Raw genomic sequence first — 26,028 nt, 5'->3', positions numbered from 1 at the left:
TTATTTCCACAGCAAAGTAACTCAAAAATGAACAGTCTGTGCTGACACAACATCAGCAGTGGGAACAACTACAGCTCACAAAGCATCAGAGAACCCAACTGCGTTTCAGCCTTGGTCTTCCTCAGTGGACTCTGAGGACCACGGCAGATGTGGCTTGACAAATAAGACCACAGAACACAAGTAACGCTGTCAGCTGGGGCTAGTAATAATAATATTTATCTAGCCTTTGAGCAGCTTACACAAATATATGAATACATTGCCCAGTCAAATAGGCTCTGAAAGAACTCGGTCTGTCCTTCCAAATGTAGCAAGTGTCTTAAACTGGTCCAGCTAGCAAGTCATCAAATAGTACTGTACATCCTGGGACTTGCAGCCAACGGTATGATTTGTCACATATTTTTGTGCATGCCAAAGGTCACCTTAGGCTAGAGCCTGGACCAGCCTGGGGACTGAGGCAGCTGCCTCAGGTGGCAAAATCCCAGGGGCATCACTGTGGGATCCCCCATCACCAGGCAAGTGAGGAGAACCAGTGGTGGCTCCCAGGTTCTGGTGAAATCTCAAAAGAGCCCTGCAAATATCTCGTGGGGCCCTCGTCAGATCTTGCTGGAACTTAAAAGCCCCCCCCCCCCCCGCAGCTGCACAACCCTGGGAAGTGAGGTTTTGGTAGGAACGCAGGTCAACACCTTCCCATTTTGCCTCAGGTGGCTTAATGGGATGGGCCACCCTGACTAGAGCAGTGTCGAGAGTGATATGTGCTGGGTCCCTCAAGGCAGCTTCTGTAAGTTCTCCATTTGGAGAACTGGTAAATAGTAGGGCTGGTAAATAAAAGCCAGTGACCTCTCTCAGCTGCGTGAGTCTCATAGAAGCTTTAACAATGGCAGATTTTCACCCTGAGGTTCTTGTGGTAATAGGAAGCCATCTTATACCTGTTGGAGTTTGGTAAATGCATTGTGGTGCCGTGCAGAAAGAAATGGTCTGCAAATGTGCAGTGGGGAAATATGCACATTTGCATAATTTATGTTTATTTTGCATAATTTATTCCGGTTTTGCTGGTAATGAGGAAGGGCAAGGAGGCACACACGACACTGAAGCTCTCTGGCTTCCGTGGTTTCAAAAAGCATCATTCATCATAAGGGCTAGAAATGAGCCGTTTCAAAAATGAAACCTGAGGTTCCAGATGAATTCTGCTGTCAATACCATATTCTTTGCTTTCTTTCCTCCCACAGATATATGAGATGCACATGAAATGCACTGAAATGTACTGGAGGATAAACCTTAAATAATAAACAATATTGGGATAGGAACTCACTTCAAACTCTGATACGTGTTTATATATTCATGGAGTGAATCAGGGCTGGAAGTCCACAACCTTGGCAAGAACAGTGACATTTGATTGGTCTCTCTTGGCAAATCCTAGGACCACATCCACACCATACATTTAAAGGACTCTTATACCACTTTAACAGGCATGGCCTGTTAAATCCTGGGAATTGTAGTTTGTTAGGGACTCGGGTGGCGCTGTGGGTAAAACCTCAGCGCCTAGGACTTGCCGATCGCATGGTCGGCAGTTCGAATCCCCGCGGCGGGGTGAGCTCCCGTCGTTCGGTCCCAGCTCCTGCCCACCTAGCAGTTCGAAAGCACCCTTAAGTGCAAGTAGATAAATAGGTACCGCTTTATAGCGGGAAGGTAAATGGCGTTCCGTGTGCTGCTCTGGTGCCGGTTCACCAGAGTAGCTTCGTCACGCTGGCCACGTGACCCGGAAGTGTCTGCGGACAGCGCTGGCTCCTGGCCTCTAGAGTGAGATGAGCGCACAACCCTAGAGTCTGTCAAGACTGGCCCGTACGGGCAGGGGTACCTTTACCTTTACCTTTAAGGGTGCTGAGAGTGGTTAGGAGACCCCTATTCCCCGCACAGAGCTACGATTTCCAGAGTTCTTTAACAACTGGTCCTTCTTCCCAGGGGAATCTAGAACTTGTAACTCTGTGAGGCGAGTTGGAGCTCCAACAGCCTTAACAAACTACAGTTCCCAGAGTTCTTTGGGGGAAGCCATGGCTGTTAAGGTAGCCTAAAGCACTTGAAAAATATGGTGCAAGTGTGACCTGGGGGAAATGATTATAGGAACAATAGCATGGTTGATTATCTTTGATGGTATAGATTTCAGAGCTTCATAGAGAAACACAGTGAAAGACGCAGTAGTCCCACTCTGTAGTTTCCCAGTGTGATTGCCACAGTCTCTATAGTTCCTTCCACTACTATCTAGGCAGATGTAAAGACTTCTGCCCACATTCTCCAACTTTGTGGCATGTATACAAACCACAAAGGTGACGGAATAGGCATCAAAAAGCAGTAGAACACATCCGTTGCATGCAGAAGGAAGACCCCACCTTCATTGTCTGGCATCGTAAAAGGATTCGGTAGCAGGGGAAATGAAAGGCCTCTGGCTGAGAGCTCAAAGAGTGGCTGCCAGTCATAGTAAACAATACTCTGAGTAACAATACTCAGAGTAACAATAGATAATTCCATGGTCTGATGCTGAATAAGGCAGCTTGGCAAGTTCATCAACCTTCTAAGAGACTAGCCATTATTTTCATACTGAACCACATGGTTGGAAGGCTGTCAGCCTGAATTAACAGTCTCTGGAGATTTTTAATGGAATTTATATCCCAACCTCCCTGCTGAAGGAACCCAGGATGGCAAACACATACACTTTTTTAAAAGCCTTCTAAAACATCTGAAAACAGTTAAAACATCTTTAGGTAAACTAGCCATAACAATTCAATTACATCTCTTTTAAATCTATTTAACATTCCATTTACAGTGGTACCTCAGGTTAAGTACTTAATTCGTTCCGGAGGCCCATTCTTAACCTGAAACTGTTCTTAACCTGAAGCACCACTTTAGCTATTGGGGGCTCCTGCTGCTGCTGCGTCACCAGAGCACGATTTCTGTTCTCATCCTGAAGCAAAGTTCTTAACCCGAGGTACTATTTTGGGGTTAGCGGAGTCTGTAACCTGAAGCGTATGTAACCTGAAGCGTATGTAACTCAAGGTACCACTGTATAGTCGACTTTTGCTCCAAAAAGCTTAAGATGGCATGCATGGTTTTCCCTGATCCTCATTTCATCCTCACAAAAATCCTGTGAGGTTGGTTAGGTTGAGTCAGAGACTGGTCCAAGGTCACCCAATGAGCTTTATGGCCAAGTGGAAATTCAACTTCTGACCTCCCAGCTCCTACTGCAACACTTTAACGACTATACCACACTGGCTCCCATCTTGGTGTTACTGGGAACAGTTTTTTCTACAGCATAACTTCAGTATTCCAAGTGGTTTTCATCTGCATTCTATTCAGTGAGGCAAATTATTGATAACCCCATTTCACAGATGTGGATCTGAAGGATAAAAGGTATTGCCATTTTGCCAAGCCCATTTCAAGAAGCCACATTTGATCGTGGATTTTCCCATCCCTAGTGATGCATCCAGAAGATCGCACAAGCCCATCTTTAAAAGGCTTCCTTCTGATGCCATGTTTATCTTGAAGATAAAGAAAACAAGCTACAAACATTCCATCAGAGCAAATCTGCTGAAGGAGGTATACTGGCCATGTGGGGAGCCAAAGCAAGTGGTGTGTGGGAGAAGTCCAATTCCATTCTCATTTGAAGGTGGGCCTGCCTAATTGATACTTTCCTAAACAACACACAAACCCAAACATAGCCATTATTTGCAACCCACGCTGTCTGAATTTTGCGGTGCAGTATATCAGCCAAACAATGTATACAAAATGCATATTCTAAGGTAAAATGTGCACCAAAATACATTAGTTTAGAGGAAAACACTTCACATAAATATGTATATTAGACCAAATTGCTTACAAAAAAAGGAAGATTTTGCATAAAACTGCTGAAGAATTTTCATGATGACCTAAATAATAATATTATTATTAATAATAATAACAATTGCAAACTGGTGTGAAAATCTGGAGAACTGAACTTATGAGTGGAAAGATAAGAAAGATGAGAAAATGAGAGAAACCAAAATTGACGGATTTGCCAGTCTTTAGCTGGGCCACCTGCTTTTCTCTTTTTTTCCCATACCCCATCTCCCTCTCCCTCTCCCTCTCCCTCTCCCTCCTCTCTCTCTCTCTCTCTCTCTCTCTCTCTCTCTCTCTCTCTCCACAATTATCAAACTACTGGGGGGGGGGGGAGAGGGAGATCACTCCTGCCAGAGGTCTGACCCAGTCACTTCTAGAGGGCTGTTGTTACGAGGGCCACATAAAAAGTGACTGAGGGCCACAGGTTGACTGCCCTTTGTTACAGTACATAAACCTGATGTGCTTAGAAGAGCCATATCTTTTGAGAAATAGTAAAACACAAACCTGTAACCTTGGTAAATAAAGGCAGACTCCCGTTGCACCTGGCCACTGTGCCATACATAGTACCTGCAAGATTAATCTTTCCTAATAAAACTCTGGCCTTGGATGTTAGTCCCCTTTGGGAGCTAGACCAGAGAGAAGGTTAATAAGTGCTCAACCACCAAGCAGGCAAGGTTGTTTACAGCCTCAATAGAGGCAGCATTTTATAGGGTGGGTTTTATTTTCCTCTGGTGAGTCACTGCCGATTTCGTTCTCATCCAAAGCCAAGCCAGAACGACCTTGCGGTGTGGTTGCTATATTCTAAGTGTGATAGCAAAAGAAGAAAAGAAGGAAGGAAGATAGGAAAGGTGAATAAAGAGAATTGGGACAGGCTAAAATGTAAAATTCAGCTGTGCTGGCTAAATTCTCCCTATCCTGTGGGTTGTGCTGTGTATACCTAAACACAGGGCTTAGGACTCATCCACACTCCCACTTGTCCATGCCTAGGGAGCAAGGATCTGAGCAGTTTCCTGCTTGCCCATCGCCTGTCCCAGGGAAAAACCCACTCTTTAGTGCTAAATTGGAGCAAATGACAAACTGGAGAAAACCCAAATTGCTGTTTGCTCTGATTGAGTGCTAAAGAGCTATTTTCCCCGGAGGAAAACAGCAGGACGAGAGGACTTGTGGATTGCCCTTTAGTGTACCACCCTGCCTAGACTTAGACTAACATTTGTCATCTTTTCGGGCTTCCTGGAAAGCAATGATTCCGGAACAGCCTCTAAGTGGTAACTGTTTTGGTCATTAACCTCAGTTCACTTCATAGATGTGCACTTCATTCTTCATTTATCAGTGAATATGGGTGCTCCGGACAGAATGGATGGTAGTAGGAGGGGAGCAGTTTTCTTTGGGGGTCTTTCTTGACTTCTCACAAACCCTTTCTAATGGTTTGCAGCTGAGTCAGGGAACAACCAGAAGATGTGTTCTGAACTGACTGCGGTACCTGAGCCATTTTCAAAGGCAGCCCCATGAAGATCCCATTGCGGTAGTCCAGCATCAAGTTCCTCAGGGCATAGATGATTGTGACGAAACTCTCTCTGCCCTGGAATGCAGACCTCTTGGAAGGAAATTTGATATAGACTCTGGCAATGGCTCGCTGAGTCCAGTGGGGCTCTTTCCCATGTAAACAGGCCTAAAATCACAGACTTAGGAAGGAGGGAAGATTCAGGAACACTCTTCTATACAATGAAAGTGTGGAACCTTGTCTTCTTTTGCATCTGGCAAAAGAAGACAACGCATTGACTACTCAGAAGTAAGTTCCTGCGGATATAATCTCACAGCCTTTGTCTATGATCTTTGAGAATTCTTGGAGAACAGGTGAGGTCCTTGCAGACTGGAGGTGAGCAAATGTCCCCATCTTCCAAAAAAAGGGGGGGGGAGAAGACCCAGGTAACTCTCAACCAGTGAGCTTGACATGGATGGTGCATGGAAAGCAAGATCATGGCAAAGCATTTGGCCATGCCCTGGAGGAGAGCCATGGCCCAGTGAGCACAGCACACTCTTGCTTTGCATGCAAGAAATCCCTGGTTCAATCCTTGGCATTTCCAGGAAGGGGTAGAAAAGAGTTCCCTTTTAACAGCACCCTTAACAAACTACAGTTCCCAGAATCCTTTGGGGAAGCCATGGTTGTTTAAAGCGGTATGATACTGCTTTAAATGCTTAGTACCAATGAGCGCTCTCTCTCTCTCTCTCTCTCTCTCTCTCTCTCTCTCTCTCTCTCTCTCTCCTTTGCCTCCTTCCACTTACACAGGGCTTCTCTTCTTACTTCCATTGCCCTCTGTTTGGGGCTCCATGGAATTAGGCGCAAGGTTACAAGTGTCCCACTCCAGGTGGGTCTGACCCAGTATATGGTCACTTCCTATGTCCCTATCCCTTTCTGCAATGATCACCAGAACTGGTTTGCCTGGAGGGGTGGAGCCTATGCTGGCAGGGAGCTTGGTGTATGATAATCATGGTGCTTCACTAGCCAGGAAAAGCCATTACATAGACAATGGAACTGGTTTGGCGAGCTTGCTCATATATTACACACACACACACACACACACACACACACACACACTAACAGGTTTTGGGAAGGGCACTGGGTATCATCCAGACGGTCACCCCCTCCATCTCATAACAGTATACTATTTTTTGCAAACGAATTCCCCTAATATAATGCATTTTATATGCCGTTTCCACTAATTCCCCCATGATAATTTTGTTTCTGTTCACATATTGCTTTAAAATGTGTGAAAGAGGTAGTTTGTCATTCAAATGCAAGCAAAATCAAATTTCTCCCCCCATTTCTAGTTCTGAGATATTGCAGGTGTTTCTCTCCCATGATCCTGCACATAGGTCAAGGAAGCACTTACAGACCTATTTCCTTTTATCCCCAGGTTAACACTGGGAGCTGGTAAGTTGCACAGGCTACCCAGTGAGCTTCATGCCTTATCAAGGATTTGAACCCAGATCTGCCACCAACTGCATGCACACTCATCCTGCTAGCTTGACTACTCTGTGTCCTAGTTTCCCTATATGTATAAAAGGAGAATCCTATCTATGACGTGCTTTGAAATCAGAAGTGCAGACATTCTGTGCTAAACGTTAGTCAGCTAGCCTAAGGGGTGGGAAAAGATAACAGCCGGCACAATTTAGAACCACTGAGACTGTAAATGTGTGAAATTGGCATTTCAAAGGATAGAACTGGCACTTGGGAAGAACTGAAGAAAATGACCCTGAAAGAGCAGAGGCATCAGCAAAGTAGCAGGAAGCAAGATACGGGGAAGTTATATAATTCCTGTCCTTAAAAAAGCAAAACAAAACATTTCACCCCATCCTAGACATCAGGGGTTGGGGAATGTGAGACTCTACAGATGTTGTTGGATTCTAGCTCCCATCAGCCCCAGCCAGCATGGCCAGCAGTGAGGGATGATGGGAGTTGTAGTCCAGCAACTTCTGGAGGGTCTCCAGTTCCTTATCCCTGTGTTAAAGGTAGAAAGAACTGGGTTCTGTGTTGGGCTCCAGAGGCTCACAGATTTCCCCTGCTAAAACGTGTTGATTGGAAAGTCCCATTGATTTCAGTGCAGGGATGGAATTTGTAGGGTGGTGGAAGAAACCGACCTATGCAGATATCTTAAAGAGATGATTCTAGCTGGCTCCTGGAAGGAAAACAGCTGGCGGTCAATGCTATTCCCCGAACTGGATGGAAGTAAGAAGGCAGGCAGGTGGAGGCTGACGAAGGGCAGAAAGGGGTTGGTGGGACAGTGTCCCCATTTGTCCTGACAGGCCAGCCTCTACTGGTAAATGGACACCTGAGAACCTTGACTGATCAAGGCTCTTGGACAGCTGTTTTCCCCCCTGTTTCCGTGGAATAAACCCCCTTCAAATAATACTGTGTGTTTGTTCACTGAAGGATAAAGTGGTGGGAACACTTCTCTCTCTCTCTCTCTCTCTCTCTCTCTCTCTCTCTCTCTCTCTCTCAACATAGGCTACTGTTTATATTTATCAAAGAGACCATCAGAGTAATTCCCAGGAGATGACAGAAGCTTTGGTTGACCAGGCTGCCAGGGAAAGTTTTCAGCTTAATGCGCTGCAACTGTGAAAAAGGAAAATGTCACTCTGTTGGGAAAAGAACTTAAAAGAAAACAGCAGGCCTTGCAGCTCCATTATAGAGTCTAAGAGTGTTTGCAGAACACTCTGTGCTGTTGGAATTACCGCATTTTTAAAATGTTCTGAGAGAGCCGCAGAAGATGCGCACACACAAAATGCCCAGCAAAAAGGATCACATCTTGCTCACAGGGAACGACCAGCATCTTCCTTACAAAGAAAGGCTTAAGCCAGACGTGGGGAACCTTCAGCCCTCCAGATGTTGTTGAACTACAACTCCTATAAACCCTGGCCATTGTCCGTGCTTACTTGGGCTGATGGGAGTTGTAGTTCTGGGCCAAAGTTTCCCCACGCCTGCATTAAGCAGCTGCCAATGTTTCACTTGGGAAAGAAGCAAGCTGGGCATGCCAGGGCAGAGAGCTGTGAAAATTGTGAATGATGTGGAGATTGCAAAGGGAAGTAAATGTCAACATATTGTAATCCAATGATTTTGACTTGCTGTTAATCAGTGCTATTGTCTGACAAGTTTGCAAAATCAAAAACTCCAAGAAATGCACAAGTTACCTGTGGGATTCATTGCTATAGGCCAGGGGTGAAGAATGCTTTGTCTTGTTGAAGGCTGCATTCCCTTGGGCAAAACCTTCTTAATTTATGTTTCCACCTCTATCCCGCCTGTTCTTTGAGAAGTTTAAGGTGGCCTTATCCTTCCAGGATCAATCTATACCACTGCCCAAAGAAAGAGAGAGCAGATGCTCATCCTCTCATTCCACATAGGAGAAGGGCCATAGCTCAGTGGCAGATCATCTACTTTGCATGCAGAATGACCCAGGTTCAATCCCTAACATCTCCAGGTAGAGCTAGGAATGTCCCCTGCCTGAAGACCTGGAGAGCCACTCAGTGTAGACAGTAGAGATACTGATGGACCAATGATTTGATTCAGCATAATGCAGCTTCTTATGTTCTGGTAACTGCTCACATGTTTGGAAAGAGCATATAAACAGGCAGTGACAGCAAGGAGGTGGAGTGCCAGGGAACTCTTGGGATTGACTATTGGTCTTCTACTGGGATGTGGGCCTCAGCAGATGCCTCACATTGCTGACTCCAAGTACTGGATCCAATTGTAAGTCATGACCCATTGCTGCTTGATGAACAGGGAACCTATGGGATAAAGCCACCAGACACTATCCCTAGCTCCCAATTAGCTCTCGTAGTTACTAGGCAACTCTAAATGTGCGCAGCACTCCAAAACTCAAACTCAATTAAAAATATTATGTCTGAAGAGTATATGTAATCCTTTCTGGTTGTCTCCCTGGTGGTTTTTAAAAGAAATCATTTGTGCTCCTCCGCAGCAACTGGGATCTCTGTCATTTTGCTGCTGTTGAGAAAGCTGACTCCGCAGGAGGGGATTTGTTACAATTCTCAACATGCTCAGGATTACATTTGCCAGTTCTGATCATCATATACAGCTTAACCATAGCTTTCCGACTTGTGCAGCTTTTCCAGCAGGGGTTTCAATGAGAGCAGAGCCAAATTGTCACAGGGTACTTTGCCCTTCCCTACCCTACACCTGAGATATTTTCCACGATTTGCTCTTTCATCTAGGAAAAGAAAGGCAATTTGCAGAATTCCACCCCCCAACCTGAATACTCTCTGCCATTCATTTGGGGGGGGGGGAGAGGGAGGTTAGTTGCTTCCATTCCAGCAAGTGTTCCACCCAGCACTACCCTGGAACAATACTAGGTCTGGGCCATAGTGCAGGATGCAAAATGGTGGCAGTGCTGCCAAGCCCACAGCTGAGTGGTCGGGCACCTGCTTTACATGCAGAAGGTTCAATCTTCAGCATCTCCAGTAGAGCTGGGAATTTTCGCTGCCTGAAACCCCTGAGATTGGCTGCCGCTCAGTGTTGGCAATACTGAGTTAGATGGGCAGGTGGTGTAGGCAGCTTCCTCTATTCTTAAGGCTGTTGCTGGCACTTGCAGCAGAAAACAATTAAAATTTTGGTGGTGGTGGTGCTGCTCATGGTGAGGCCCATCCCTAAGGAACACTTGGAGAATTTCCACACCCCCTGGAGAAATTCACTGGAATTTCTCTGTCTTCAAATAAAGGTAGAGAATGCAAAGAGTTCTGGAACGCTGTGTGTATAGCTCTGGTAGTCACACTTCAAAACATATATTTATAAACTGCCTCTCACATCAAGCACCCACTTATACCTCAATTGCCAGAATTTGTTTCATTTTTTTAAATAAAAAAGTCTGAATAATTATATGCCAAAGAAGTATATTATACTTACAACAATAAAGAGCCAAGAGTTATGTGATTCTATTCTTTTGCACCATCATTTTTCAGGTATTACTACACGAGCATTTTTATACATCTGTACGCATTGCTGTTTGCATCTGTTTATGTGCTAGTTACTTTAGGAAACCAGGAGTGTAGATGAGCATCATATTGCCTGCATAAGAAAGTGAGAATTGTTCTCTTTTTCCTTTTTTTCTTTTTGCAGAACCAGTAAAGAAACATCTTCATTCACACGGAGAGCAAAGAGTCATATGGGAATTAAAGAAAATCCATGCAGACCAGCTTGACATTTAGATGTTCAGAAAATCCCATGAAGTTCACCTAGTACAACCCCTGCTCCACACAGGATCTGCAGTACAGTCTGCAACCAGTGGCGGCTTGTGCCCATTGGGACTGATAGTGCTGAATGCAGGGAGACCAACACCTGATGGAGTCAGAGCCACGGACAGGCAGGGCCAAACAATTGTAGTGCTTCTCTACATCCTCCTCTCTACCGAATTCTACAAGGGCAACACTGAGCCACAGCCACCCCTGGACTGTTGAAGTCAAGAAGTGGGGGTTGGCTGAGGTTGGTGGAGCAGTGCCCCATTTGCCCTGATGAGCCAGCTTCCCCTGACTGCAACGACAGCATCCCTGACAGATGCCTGCCCAGCTTCTGCTTAAATCCCATTAGTCAAGATGAACTCGCCACTTCTGTTTCACTGCGAAACAACTCTTAACATTAGGAAGTGTCTCCTAATGTCTAGCTAGAATGTGTGTCCCTGCAATTTCCACCCACTGGTTCTTAAGGTGCACCTCTGTCCCATCCTGTAATGGTTCTAGGGGTTGCTCGTGCGTAAGCCGGTGCTTATCTCCCCGGCTGGGTGCAAACACCTGGCTGGGTTGCCAAAGTGAACCTTTTCTGTCCGGACAGCCACTCACCCATGGCTGACTCAATCGTTGGCAGAATCCGTCAGTGGGCGTTTCTTAAACTTCTTCCAGCAAAGAAGCTCTTTGACGCCTAGTCTCCTCCTACTCTCTCTGCGCGAAAGCCTTCTGCGCAAGGAGGGCGTGGGCAGCGGAGGACCCCTACTCTCCCCGCTGGTCCCAGGCAAGGAGTCATGGGACCACCTCGCTGCTTCCCCCATCTGCCCCCCTTCTCCACTGGTGCTACACTGATTCTCTTCCCCAGAAGATGGGCTGCTTCTCCCGATCCCTGGACGCTCTCTGGAATCCCTCTGGCTTTTGCTCTCTCCCTCCGGCACTGATGGCAGTTCCCTGACACATCTCAAAGCAACATTCTTGGAATGGGAAAGCCAGTAAACCTAAATAGGAGTGGGGGAACTTTGGCCCTTCAGCTCCCCACCCCTCTTGTAAGGGCTCCAAGTTGCTGTCCTTGTGCCACTGACACTCTGCTATCTCACCTCAATAACCACCACTGGTCACACATTGCCAGGCAATTTTGGGAGTTTGGGGGAAGAAAATCAGGGGACACATGTGCAACATCCCCCCCCCCAATTTAATTTCCTAAGTAGAATTTGCACTTTCTAACCACAGAATTTGATGACCTTGTTATGCAAAGTTAGAATCTTCTGACTCCAGGAATCTTGTAGCCTTGCCAGAGCTTCCACTTTTGCCAAATACAGAGGGAGGATGTGAATCTAAGGATGACTCTTCTCTCTCTTTTAGATTGTTGTATGCATGAGTACAGATCACTTCTGCCTACAATCTTGGATATTCTACACAAAGCATGACTCAGAAAAAAACATAGAAATACAGCAAAGGTATAGCATGCAGATCAAGGGAAGTAATAGTACTGCTTTAATCTATCTTGGTCAGATCACACCTGCAATGCTGTGTGTAGTTCTGGGTGCCACAATTTAAGAAGGACATTGACAAGCTGGAACATGTGCAGAGGAAGGAGACCAGGATGACCAAGGGTCTGCAAACCAAGCCTTAAGAGGATTGGCTGAAGGAGTAGGATATGTTTAGCCTGGAAAAGAGGGGACTGAGAGGAGATATGATAGCCATCTTTAAATATCTGTAGGGCTGTTACATAGAAAAGGGAACAAGCTTTTTTTCTCTTGCTCCAAAGGGTAGGACCAATAGATTCAAGTTACAAGAAAAGAGATTCTGACTAAGCATCAGGAAGAACTTTCTGATGGTAAGGGTTGTTCAACAGTGGAATAGACTCCCTAGGGAGATGCTGGACTCTCCTTGCTTGGAGATTTTTAAAGCAGAGGTTGGATGGCCATCTGTCATGCATTATCTAGCTGAGATTCCTGCGTTGCAGAGAGTTGAACTAGATAACCCTCAGTGTCCCCTCCAACTCTACAATTCCATGACTCTATGAACATTAGAATGAGCATTCTTCACTGCAATTCCCCTTCCAAATGTGTGAATGGTAACAGCCTCTCAACGAACCATGATTTTCATGGGATGCGGGTCTGTGCAGATGTACACATGGGTTGCAAAACAAGTACCTCAAAATAAAAAGCCACTATGAGTCACTCTCGTTTGCCCAAACCCCTTAACACCTGAGGGACTTGCTTTCATGGAGGCTATATATGAGCACAAGCGATGCTAGAAAACAGTTAATGCAAAATACAATTTTGAGAGCAAAGCTCTCACCATAACCCTAAGCATGAGAGTAAAATCATTGCTTGTGCTCCCCTAATTACCTCCACTCAAGATTAAAATACTGGGCTGGATGGAAAAATGATTTGTTTTTGTATACAAGACAGTTTCTTATATTTATTAGACAGTAAGCATTTTGATGGCACAGAGTAAGCATTTAAGAAAGGAGCAGAATTCATTCTGTTGATCCAGTGGCAGAATTTATTACATAAGATTGTGATTTCATGGATAATCCTGCTGAGTATGGTTACCCCTGACACTTCAACAAGAGGCACCTGCTGCTGTAAATGTCTCCTTACAACAAAAAGACTGCATTGCTTATTCATTTCATTTATGAATCGCTTCCCTTAAAGCATCCCAAAGTGATTTAACCATAAAAACGCATAGAAAAAACACTTCCAATTTCATTTATTATGAACCAATCCAAGAGTCAAAGGAACATGCCATGTTCAAGATAAGTAGGTGCTTATACATGCACGATACACACATTGTGTATGTACAGTATACTCGCACTGCAATGAAATCAGAGTTGGCACTCTTGCATGCAGGCACATGTGGTCAGTGTGAAAGAACTAAATCATGTTCCCCCACGCCCAGTTCATAAACACTCAGATCAATATATCTAGTATTCATTGTGCAGCTGGTCTCTCGGATTAGAAGCTACTCCAATAGAAAGGCAATTTCCTGTTATGAAAACAGGAAATTGCCCCCTCCACTCAAATGCACCCACATATAATATCCACAGAATGGACAGAATCATAGAGCCCATACATAAAATGAAAGTCCCGTGCAATGAACTGTGATTGCCTGTCCCAACCCCCATAATAACATATGGTCCTCTTGTTGTTTTGCATTCACAAGTGCACACATTAAGCCTGTGATCCTATGCTTAGTATGCAAGCCCCACTGAATTCAGCTTCTAAGCTGACGTGCCTAGGATCGCGCTGGAAGACAAAACTGTCTCCTGAAGCTGAAAGAAATCCCCACGTTCTAATATCCTGCTGCTCTGCCCCCTTCCATATAGTAGTAATATATTGCTTAACGCAGAGGCAAGGTAGGGTCCTCAGCCAATCCGAAACTATCTGGATTTCTTAGGTGAGAGGGTACTTGATGCAGCATGCTACATTCTCTTCCAGACACAATCTGCATTATCCCATACATTCTCTCTCCGCCCACTTATCTTTATGATTGTATTACACACCGTTCAGTGAACATGCACGTGATGTCTTTCTTCCCCAGACACGCACACATGCACACACTTTTCTCTCCAAGTTAGTGCCACATACACTTCTACCGATCATCCTACACAATACACAGCAAAGCCTCGCTGCCTCTATATTCCTTGGGGCGCCCAGCCAAGGGGAGACGTGCATAGGACTTTCCCGTGGAAGCATCTAGGGATAAGCCCCTTAGATCCCGGCTATCCTGCCCTTACCTGACAATGCCGTACATGACCAGGATGTTCCCCAAAAGCCCCACCACGCAGACGACTGAATACAGGGCAGTGATGGCGATGGCGATGATGATTGAAGTCGTGTTCTTGATCGGGGACTGACTCGTGGCGTTGGACGTCGTGAGAGAAGTCGACCCGAAGTCTTGAAAGGTGCTGTTGTAGGGGAAATCGGGGTAGGGTTCAGCACCGGGAAAGGTGGACGGCTCCATCTCTGCCGGGAGCTTCTGGATCCCACCCCGAGGTCGGGCAGACGGGGAATACTACAGGCTTCCTGGGAGCTGTCCCGTCCTGGTGGTGCTGAAATAAGCGAAGTGCATCGAAATAAACCCAAAACTTAACCAGGGGGTGAGGTGGGGAGTTGCCTACCAAGGTAACGACGGACTCTCTCAGTAGCAACTATGCTAGCCAGAAAGGTCTGACATCTCCTCTAGTCTTTCTGCAAATACTGTTACAGACACAGCACTGCCCTCCCTCCCTTCCTGGTCTGCTGCTGAGCATCTGAGCACGAGAAACCGTGAATCTGCAAGCTCTCCTAATGGTTGTGATTTCTTTCTCTCTTTCCCCCCTTCTTTTTTTAAAAAAGGAGGGGATATCTGACATCTCTCTTGGACGTCGGGAACGACGTATGGGGCTGCAGATTAAAGGGAGGGGGGGTGCCCATCAAAACCCTTTAAGGACTGGTGGGGAGAGCAATTTTACACATTGCTCTCAGCTGCCTTGGAAATGCGGTGCCCCTGCCTAACGCGTGTTTCTTAGGGAGCTACTGATATCATTAGAGATCTCTAATAGATGTTAACAATGGAGGCATCTATTAGAGATGTTTAACTGCATTTGAATGGGGGGGGGGAGGGTTGGAGAAGGTTTCCAGTGAATTTATCGTGGAACATCCAAGCAAAACAGCCACTTTATTTTCTTTCTTTTTAAGGCTAATTATAGATGGAAGAAACAGCCACTATGTTCCACCAGAAGCAGTGGAATTGGTTAGCATTAAGCACACAACGTCGGAATAGCAAAAGCACCCAGAGAGGCATTGTCCACGGCAGCCCTCGAGTTTTAGAATTCTTTCCCCCTTATTACAGCTCAGTTGTATAGAGCACATGCAATGTGGGCAGAAGGTTCAGTCCCTGGCGTCTCCCAGTAGGGCTGGAGAAGAAAGACTCTTGTCTGCAACCCTGGAGAGCAGTTGCCAGCGAGTGCAGCCATCACTGAGTCAGCTGGATCAATGGTCTGACTCGAGATAAGTAGCATAATTTAGCATATTTTAACCAGTCACTTTGGCATGGGGTGTCTATCAGTCCAAATAATAATAATAATAATAATAATAATAATAATAATAATAATAATTGCTCCAAACAACAACTTTAAACACTGGCCAGTTCAATAGCTTTGTGCCTGAACAGAGTCCATCTATAGAGGTTTTAAAAGCACCAGATAGATCTTATCTTCCAATAGTTACAAAGAAAGAGGAGGCTTGCGTACTTTCCATTTTAAAAAAAAAAGGCAGTCATTTTATCTGTAAACATATTTCCACTCCTTAATTGCCTTAGTGCTTGTTAGTTGGACATCCTGGTCTCTCAAAACATTGCCTCTCTCTCCCCCCCCCCTCCTTCTCCAAATCAGTCCTATTGATAACTGGGTAATATTTTAATCAAGGACAGCCCTTAGATCTTGCACAGGAAGAGTTCTGTTTTATAATTCCCAGCAAGTTATGCAACTGAATTCATATCCTCATATATGGAGAATATGAAATATCTGTGTGTATTAGATTAGAGACCACCTCTTCAACATTACACAAGATAAAACCAGGAAGCAGATGGGAAGAAGTGTGCTTGATTCCCAACCCTCCTCCCACCCTTGCTAATAGAAAAGAAGCAGTTTAGGTCTCCAAATATTCTACCAAGGGATGAAAATTGGAACCCAGAACTTCAAAGCAGATTTATGCCATGCAACTGATTGCATCTTAAAGTCTTCCACAATGACACCCAACTGCTTGTTTTTTATTTTTTTATTAAATCCTGTTATAATTCTTCTTGTTGTTCGTTCTCTCTCTCTCTCTCTCTCTCTCTCTCTCTCACACACACACACACACACACACACACACACACCTCCCCACCTTTCTTTTTTTTTGCCAAGCTACATCTGTTTGCTTAAGTACCATGTCAGGTCTATGCTCCACCATGCCACAGGGGGCTCCCAAGATGCGTCAGGGTTGATCACCCAGCTCCCCTCCATTAACACCCACATTCAGGAAAAAAGAAATGGTCTGAATGAGGCAGATGAGGAAATGGAATCAAACTTTCGTCAATGTTTACCTCTTGACAGAGGCTGTGTACACATGTCCATTTACTCTGCATCCAATGCACTCCCACCACTGGTTTGGTAAGCAGTGTGCATGTTAACCACAATCCATATCTATCCTGCTGTTTCTTATGAAATACTGCATTTTGGTGCATTTTGCCTCAAGTCAGCCTCAAACTGAATTGAGAAAAAAAAGAACCTAGCAACGTTTTAAGCAGATAGTGTGTACACAGCCAGAGCATTTTCAGGAAGGCTTCTTTCACATTCGGAGTTTAGTAATTCACTTTAAAAATATATTATTATTTTTAAAAATCCCTTATTACCAAAATCCTCTCTTCTACTTTCTCTGTCTGTCTGTCTGTCTGTCTATCTGTCTGTCTGTCAGCAGCAATCATGTCTATACACTTGCCTCTCAAGCATCTTGCCATCCCATAATTTAGGAATAAGGAAACTGAGACTATCTAGCTTTTGCTGTACTGCAACTCCCATCATCCCTGGTCATGGGCCATGCTGGCTACGACTAATGGGAGCTGGACTCTCACCACAACTGGAGGGCTGCATGTCTCTCAACCCTGCCATAATTAAAGCAGCAATGCTTAAGGCACATAGGGGGAAAGCCACTTGAGTTTGATGTGACGCACTTCTGCGGAAACAAGCTTACAATCACACAGCCCAAGAGAAATAAAAAATAGTATACATTTGGGGTTTTCCTGTTCATTGTTTTGTTTTTCACACTGTTGCTGCTGTTTGCATGCATGCAAGATTGCACCTGCAATCTATCACAAATGGGATTTGCAACAAAATGATGCAGCGTGGAATGCAGTTTTTCAGGGTTCTAGACACTTCAATCCACTGTCCCCCAGTTTTCCTCGCCCCTCGAGAATAAGCTGGTATTCCATGCCCACCGAGCATGCACATTGGGCTATGCGGGGGGGGGGGGGCTTTCTTTCTCTTCCTTAGATTTCCCCCCTCTTAAATCCTTTTGCTCTTTCTGCAAATCTTGGGTCTCCCTGAAGTCTGCTTATACTTGTGAATGGATAATGCCATGTTGGCTACAACAGCGCTCACAGCCCAGATATCGGAAATGCAGGGAAAGGTGGAGTAGTAGCATCTGGACTTCACCTAAAGCTGGCCTTTCTCTCCCGAAGAAGAGTTCTGTCCCACTCAAAAGCTTGCTGCACAGCTGGATGATGTATTTGTCTTGTTTTCCCCCCAAAGCATCACTTTGCCTTTTTCCAGTTCTAAGTAGTGAGAAGTTCCAGGGGTAGCACTAAAGAATTTTGTTAGTTTTCAGTGGTTGCTGCTGCAGCCAATGGCAATAAGACCGACAGTAGGTGGAGCCCAAGCCACTGACACTCGCAGCCAACTAATTCTAGGTTTCTGATGAGTTCTACAAAGGCAGCTGAGAGCTAAGGAGGAGGAATTTGGCAAACAGTGCCACCCCCAGGACTGGATCTAAGCAAGGAGACAGGCAGATAAGGGCAGGCTGGCGGTAAACTGAGCTTGGTGGGGCAGTGCCCTATTTGCCCAAATCAGGCATAGGCAAACTCGGCCCTCCAGATGTTTTGGGACTACAACTCCCATCATCCCTAGCTAACAGGACCAGTGGTCAGGGATGATGGGAGTTGTAGTCCCCAAATATCTGGAGGGCTGAGTTTGCCTATGCCTGGCCCAAATGGACCAGCCTCCACCATTCGTTTCATTTGGCTGGGAGAGAAATAATGATTTATGCTGCCTCTGTGATATCTGCTTTACTGACAAGCATGTAAGCAGGGGTCAGTGGAGGCATATACACCGCCATCAGTGGATCGCACAGCTGCTAACCCTGCACCAGCTCCCCAAAGACGATACCAAGGATGCTTCAGCTCATCTCGTTCACATCTTCACCTGATTTTCTTCCTCAGCCAAACTGGGCATTTCACAAACACACAAACTTCTGCAAAAACACTGGTCTCAGACCCCATCACTGACAATACTAGGAAAAAAATAGATATGGGGGATGGGAGTTAGGGTAAAGTGCCCTAGCCAGGAGGTCTTATTATCACATATTCAGTTTCTGAAAAACAATTAATGGTAAATTTCACATTGGTGCTCTTATCTGAAGCATTCGCTCCCCCCACCCCCCCCAAAAAAATGTATCAGAGAGTCTTGTGGCACCCTAAACAAGGGTGGTGAACCTCAGGCATTTCTCTATACGCTTCTTGAGTGCTTTTGCCTGGTTCAAAAGTTTCCTTCTGCTATGGTTGTAGTTCTTGCTTGGCTAGATGGAGGATTGAGAGGTGTCTGTGTGTGTATGATAAAACATCTGATTTTTGCATGGCTGGAGTGTAGCCTACTGAATAAGACTCATATCCATTGCCCCACTTAATTTTGCCTTCTTCCTTCCCAACCCGGCATGTGGCAAGTGGAAGGTTGCCCACAAGTTGATGTTCCTCTTGGGCTTAAAAAGATCCACCACCCTCCTCCAGCACACATGCATACTATGCTCTAAAGATGAAGGTGTTTATTGTGGCACAAGGTTTTGGGGACCGTAGTCCACTTCATCAGATCCACAAAGTGTAATTCTGAATTGGCAGGTGTATATGCACAAAGGGTGTTGGAAGGGTGCAACACAGCTTCCTGAGAGCATTTTGCATGGGTTAAGATGGATAGATGAAGGGACTTCCAGATTACCCCTCTACCTTTATCACTATGCTGACTTCTCTCTTTCTCTTTGATGTTTAGATGGTTTACATCTTAAGTTGCAGCCTGTTTACAACTTCCTGGCCCTCCTCACTTTCTTTCTCTGAACTTCAAGGCAAGAGGTCACCTTGGACCTCTCTCCTGAGGACAAAGTGGCAAACATGGCTTCTTTGTTTCTTCAACCAGATAGTTAACTAGCACTATGAAACTCTTTCCTATCAAGAATGTACTTCCTTTCATAAGCATAATTATTTTATACCAAGTCTCGGTCTGAATACCTTTCAGCTAAAGGGGTGCTCCAAGCATGGATTCGTTTAACAAAAGCTAACTTCTGCTGCTGCATATAAACCCTCTATGCTAACAAAGGGTTGGAGTGGATTGGAGGGAACAGAACACAAAAAAAGGACAGGTGGGGATGATTATCATCATAGTGGCCAATTTACAAGCCAGCATTGGCAATAACCCAAACACCCTGACACTAGTTGCTCATTAACACTTGTAGTGTATAAAAACAAATGCCCATCCGTTGCCGAGACTGTAAGTCCCTGCCAGTGGCGGAGCTTCATGCTCCGGTACAGAGGGGGTGGAGAGCATGTGGGGGCAGGGCTGGCGCACGTCCCAGGGGCGGGGTGCACCGCCCGCAGGGGCATGGCACATGTCCTGGAGGTGTGGCACGCCTCCTGCAGAGGCAGGACATGTGTCCTGGGGGCGGGGCATGCCACCTGCAGGGGCGTGGTGCCCAGCATGGGCAGCTGCAATGGCACCCTACTGGGATCACACTACCAGGGGCGGTGCACTCCCCCCGCACTCCCCTTCCTCCGCCAGTGTTCCCTGCCTCCCCACAACCGTCTATGTTCCTGGGCTTTTTCCAAGCAATTGGAGACAGTGCCTGCATGAAGCTAACCTCTCCTCTGCCCTTTCATGCCTCTTCTGGTTCTGGGAGACAAGGGGGAGAGGAGCTTGTCACAGCAGGAGGGGAGACATCCTTAACTCTTCACCAGCCTGACTCACCTCTTCCTCTTGGCCTCCATCCTTCCACTCTCCTGCTTCAGCTTCAGCTTCTGCTTTTGAACTTCTTTCTGCCACACACTCTCCCAGCTTATCTTCTCCCTCTTCCCTCTCTGACCGCTCATTGTTGTCCCACCACCACTCCTTAGGCTCTGAGCCTCCTTCTCTTGGTGGTTCCACAACTGGTTCCTGCCACTGTTTCTCTGAGTCCAACAAGTCAATGACAGCTGGAATACAGATTATTGTACTAAGGTAAAAGTCGCAGCCAATACTCTACCCAGTTTTGCCCAAGGCCCTTCCCACCTCTTTCAAGTGCTCTCCCTAGAAGGTTGCCCATGAGGGAAAGCAATCCTTGGGGTGAGGAAGATTCCCCACTCCTGAAGTAGACAGTTTCTGCCACAATAAATGTGTTTGTCTTTAAGGTGACACAAGACCTTTCGTTGTGTGTGTGTGTGTGTGTGTGTGTGTGTGTGTGTGTGTTTCAGATCTCCCTTCTAGAAAATATTTTCTCTGAAATAGGTTATTTTTATTTCAGTGGAGTGAACTTTCAGGTAAACAGACAGTCTCATTTTAACATCTACTCTATGACTCAGTTATAATTTGCAAGTGAAAAGTGCCTTTCTTTCATGTATCTACAGAAGTCCAGCTATGGGGATGGAAACAAATGGAAAATGAGGAAAACAGGAAGCAGGACAAACTCTGGCAAAGAGAGAGAGAGAGAGAGAGAGAGAGAGAGAGAGAGAGAGAGAGAGGCAAGCAAAGAAGAATCTGAAGAGCACATGGCTAAAAATATTAAACATGACAATTTATTTACATACATCAGAAGCAGACAAAGGAAGTAGCAGCAAAGGAATTAAAAGTGCGGGTGGTGCTGTGGGTTAAACCACAGAGCCTAGGACTTGCCGATCAGAAGGTCGGTGGTTTGAATCCCCACGATGGGGTGAGCTCCCGTTGCTCGGTCCCTGCTCCTGCCAACCTAGCAGTTTGAAAGCACGTCAGTGCAAGTAGATAAATAGGTACCGCTCCAGCGGGAAGGTAAACGGCGTTTCCGTGCGCTGCTCTGGTTCGCCAGAAGCGGCTTAGTCATGCTGGCCATGTGACCCGGAAGCTGTATGCCGGCTCCGTCAGCCAATAAAGCGAGATGAGCACCGCAACCCCAGAGTCGGTCACGACTGGTCCTAATGGTCAGGGATCCCTTTACCTTTACTAGAAGTCATGGTGAAGACTGAACATAGCAGCCTGCTTTATAGGAAGCCAGACCATTGGTCCATCTAGTTCAGTATTGCCTACACTGACTGGCAGCAGTTCTACAGGGTTTCAGGCAGAAGTCTCTCTCAGCCCTACCCAGAGATGTCGGGATCCGAATTTGGGACTTTCTGCATGCAAGGCAGATGCTCTGCCACTGAGCTACAGCCCAGACTGGAGATAAGCTGGATCATTTCTTTGCATCTGCCTTCTTGGTGAAGGACAGTTAGCGCACTAAGCCAACTTTTTCTGGGCATCTGAAAAACTGAGTAAAATAGATACAGCTAGTGCCAGGGCTTATCAAGAAATTAAAACTGGACAGTTCACTGAACCAGCTGAGAATTCTGTAGGAAAGAACTCGGATCTGAAATTGCTGATCTTCGCACACAAGTATGCATGTTGTCACTAAAACCAGCCTCTGAATAGAAGGGAGTCTACATAATTTGATTTTTTTTTTTTAATGCAAGGATCTGGGAAATGACAGGCCAAGGTGATATCCACACTATACATTTATAAAGAGCTTGGCTTCTCTCATGGAATCCTGGGAACTGTTGTTTACCCCTCACAGAGCTACGTGCCCAGCACCCTTAACAAACTATGGTTCTCATGATTATTTGGTGAAAGCCATGTGCTTTAAATGCATGTTAATGAGCTTTAAATGAATGGTGTGGATGTGACTCAGTTAGCTTAATAGCTGTTCCTTCCTGAGAAGCTGGTGGAAAGTAGGATTAGAGATAGAACAAGTGGCTACTGCAACAAAATGTTGTACCGTGGAGGATTCCTATTCACTGTTTCGGTGTTCCCATCAGTTAGCCATGCACTCTTCCGTTATAGTTCTGCTGGGGAAGCCCAGCCAGATGGGCGGGGTATAAATAAATTATTATTATTATTATTATTACCCACACACCACAGCAGTTGGCATCCCATGGTCAATGAGAATATGCTTTGGGCTGTTGTTTTGCGGGTTCCCCCTCTAAGGCATTTTTCTCTCCTCATCTGGCTTTTCTCTTTTTACTTCACAAACCTCCCAGTGCTTGCTGGTGCCTTCCCTTTGTGCATGAGCAGAGCTATTTGTCCCTATATACACAAACACACTCATAACTGAATGCCTGAAATTAAGAAAATGATTATCAAGCATATAGAAGAATTGCTGAGAAGGAATCAGCATGGCTTCTGCAGAGGGAAATCTTGTCTCACCAAACTCGTGGACCTCTTCAACGTTGTGAACAAGTATATGAATAGGGATCATCTGACAGACGTTGGATTCTTGGACTTTCCCCAAAGGGAAGGCTAAAGCTCTGGAATGTTAGTTTTGGGGTGGGGAGAGATGTCAAAGTGTTTAGAACAAGGTTAGCCATTATGCTGCCCTCCAGATGTCGTTGGACTCCAATTTCCATCAGCCTCAGCCAGCACGGTCAAGGGTGATGGGAGTTGTAGTCTAGCCACATCCTGAGTGCAGCACTTTGGTTACCCCCGGTTTAGAACATTAGCCTAGCGGAGAAATAAATATGTCGAAGGGTTTGGAAAATGATGCATGCCATTGTGGAGTACATGCATAGGGAGACCTTTTCCTCCCTGCCTCATCAATCACTTGAGCTCCTTGCGGGGAAATTGATTGGCAGTAGAGTCAGGACAGAAAGAATAGCGTACAGCTTCACACAATGCACAGATGATTTATGGAAATCAATGAGAAGAGGTGTGATGATGGGCCCTAGCACAAATGGCTTTAAAGAGGTAGGACTGGTATGTCAAGCGGTTTTAGTCAAGACAGCCAAGCTGAGCCTCCACGTGCAGAGGCAGCATATTGCTGAATACCCCTGAAGGGCCATAGCATAGCAACTATCTGCTTTGCATGCAGAGGGTCTGAGGTTTGATCCTCAGCATCTACAGGTAAGGCTGGAAATGAATATTGTCTGAAACCCTGGGGAGCCAGTGCCAGTCAGTGCAATCAGTACTGAGTTAGATGGGGCAATGGTTTGTCAACAGCATTTATATGCAGCAGCAGAAGCTAACTTTAGTTAAATGAATCCTTGCTTGGAACACCCCTTTAGCTGAAAGGTTTTCAGACTGTGCCTTGGTATAAAACAAGCAAGATTACGTTTATGAAATGAAGTACCTTCTTGACAGGAAAGAGTTTTATAGTCCTAGGTAACGATCTAGTTTAAAAAATAGAGAAAACCTATTGGTGTTTCGCAACTTTCTGACTTGTTGCAGGACCTTAGCCAGACCTAGCAGAGTAAATGCAGAGTCCACAAAAGCAATTGGCAACTTGGCTGCAGACAGGATGGACGAAGCAGGAACCAGGAACTTGTAGTTAGGTGTTTATTATATACAGTGGACTATTTACAGGAACAAAACAGAACACGGATCTTAGCTAGCTCTCTCCTACACGACTCACAACTCCTACACTTAAACTCGTACTAACACATTCCCGTTAGTAGGCCATTAATCATTATTCCCGTGAGAGAGCTTGACCAATCATGGAGCTGTCTCCATGCCTCTGTATCACCAGGCAGACTTACTCCTTCACATTGCCTTGGTTGTCTGCCAAACCCTAATTGACTCTGTGTATGTAGCTGCATGTATTCAGATTCCCAACAGCTATGTTTGCTGCTGTGTCCTCAGAAGAGAAATCCAGAAGAAAGGCCTCTCACCTCAAGGTCCAGATAAAAGCATGTGAAGAGGAACAGGAAGGTGTCAATGGGATGCAGCCTAAGAAATATCAATCTGAACATGAAAAAGATAAGCAGAAGTCAGCATGGAGCTAAAGGTACAGGGATAGTCTAGAAAGCTCACTTACTCTATGTGTCTTAATCCATGCAAATTCCTCTGAGCAGCCAAGTTGCACCTAAATTTCCAGTACGGTCTGATCCTTAGTAAGGCAGATTCCTTTGTTCATATGTCCAGTCACTGGGAACAACAGTGAGAAAAGGCTGTTTACTTCAAGCTCTGTTTGCAGGATTCCTGGAAGCATCTGGTTGGCCACTCTGAGAGGCAGGATGGTAAGCTAGGTGGGGTACCTGCTGGACTCAAGCTCTCCCCAGCCCCACCTAGCATGGGCAATGGTCAGCGATAAGTCCACTCAATTTCTATAGTGGGCAGTGTTGTGGCCAGGCCTTGGGCCATGCCAGGTGACCCGACGAATGGCAGGTTGGATCGCCCAGCTGCCAGCTACGGTATTTGGCCAATGCCGGCAGTCTTTGGTCAGGCATTCCAAAAGGCCCAACCAACCAGTGAGAACCGGGGGGTGGGGATAAATTTTGGTCTGCCCAGTGCCCTTCCTTAGCATTTTTCATTGGATCTCCCCACCCCCACCTAGCATGGGCAATGGTCAACCATAATGGGACCTTGTATTCCAGCAACATCTGGAGAGCCACAGCTTCCCCATCCCTTGGGCCTGACCAAAAAAAGCTCTTTTTATGCATGGACCACCAAAAGTTCCTTTTCACCTTTTCCACCCACCTCTGCTCCCCTCCTGTCCCTTTGCACCTTCCACTGCCGCCGGGATGAAGTAATCAGTTTGCTTGGTCGAACACATGAGTGAAGATCACCGAAGAGGATGTCAAATTGCTGCCTCATTGAGCACCACACCAGCTCACAGTGTGTCAAAGCGCAAGATTGACAGATCTTGCGCAAGAGGGTTTCACAACAAAATCATTCTCTTGAGAAGGAAACATTGGTTCATTTGCAGGACAGGGAGAGGCTGTTAGGGATCAAGATGTTTGCACTATATCCATTTGCTTGTGTTTTCCCCTCACCTCTGCTCAAAGCTCCCTCCAGTTTATTTATAATTGAAAAGCTCTGGGGAGATTTCCCAGCAGCTCAGCTTGGCATCAGGCTAGCTGCTGCTTCAGCATTGGATAGTGTCATAAGGCATCCCCTCTTTTTCACACTCCATTAGTGCCCTCCCCTTTCCTGCTTCCAAAGATGACACTCATTTTCCTTGCCAGCTTCGCTACCAAAAGGAATTGGATGGTGATCAAAGCAAGCCACTTGTGCCAATCTTGTGGGGCAATGGATGGGCGGTGGGGGGCACAGATGTGTCACTTAGCTTCGTACAATAATCTATATTCCAGCCATGTAGGAAACAGAGGTTTCTATGCTAACATGTCTCTATCCATTCATCCAAGCATGAAAGAGGCATTGTCATAGTGCCAGGACACTCAAAGTTGGATCAGAGGAGGATTGAAGAGAGCTTGACTGGTTTGCCCACTCTGGGTGCCAAGCTGAGAGGGCGCTGCAACAATGATGAACAAATAGGAGGGGAGAGGAGGGGGGTGCTGAATTTTGGCGTTGCAGGGGGTGCCACCGAAAGCCCAAAGTCCACCACTGGTTGGGCAGGAACAGGGCTAGTGAGTAGCCTGGAAGGGACTATTGCCTGCAGAAAGTCCTGAGGACAGTTGCAGTGGTCTGGAGAGTCACGTTTGCCCAAACCC

The 26,028-nt window shown here is 45.9% G+C and overlaps 1 protein-coding gene across 1 annotated transcript in view; it reads right to left on the bottom strand.

Annotated features, from left to right (window-relative positions):
• The window catches only part of OPRD1 (opioid receptor delta 1), a 48,923-nt gene extending 34,014 nt beyond the window's left edge, over positions 1-14,909 (bottom strand). The window contains exon 1 of the mRNA XM_081015808.1: positions 14,342-14,909. Coding sequence (XP_080871934.1) covers positions 14,342-14,568 — 227 coding nt within the window. The 5' untranslated portion in view covers positions 14,569-14,909. The remainder of the gene's footprint in view (positions 1-14,341) is intronic.
• Between the last annotated feature and the right edge of the window lie 11,119 nt (positions 14,910-26,028).

Source organism: Podarcis pityusensis (genome assembly GCF_964106645.2).
Source record: "Podarcis pityusensis genome assembly, chromosome: 8".
Taxonomy (NCBI): domain Eukaryota; kingdom Metazoa; phylum Chordata; class Lepidosauria; order Squamata; family Lacertidae; genus Podarcis; species Podarcis pityusensis.
The sequence above is the reverse complement of the archived record's forward strand: the minus strand, read 5'-3'. Positions and strand labels throughout refer to the sequence as shown.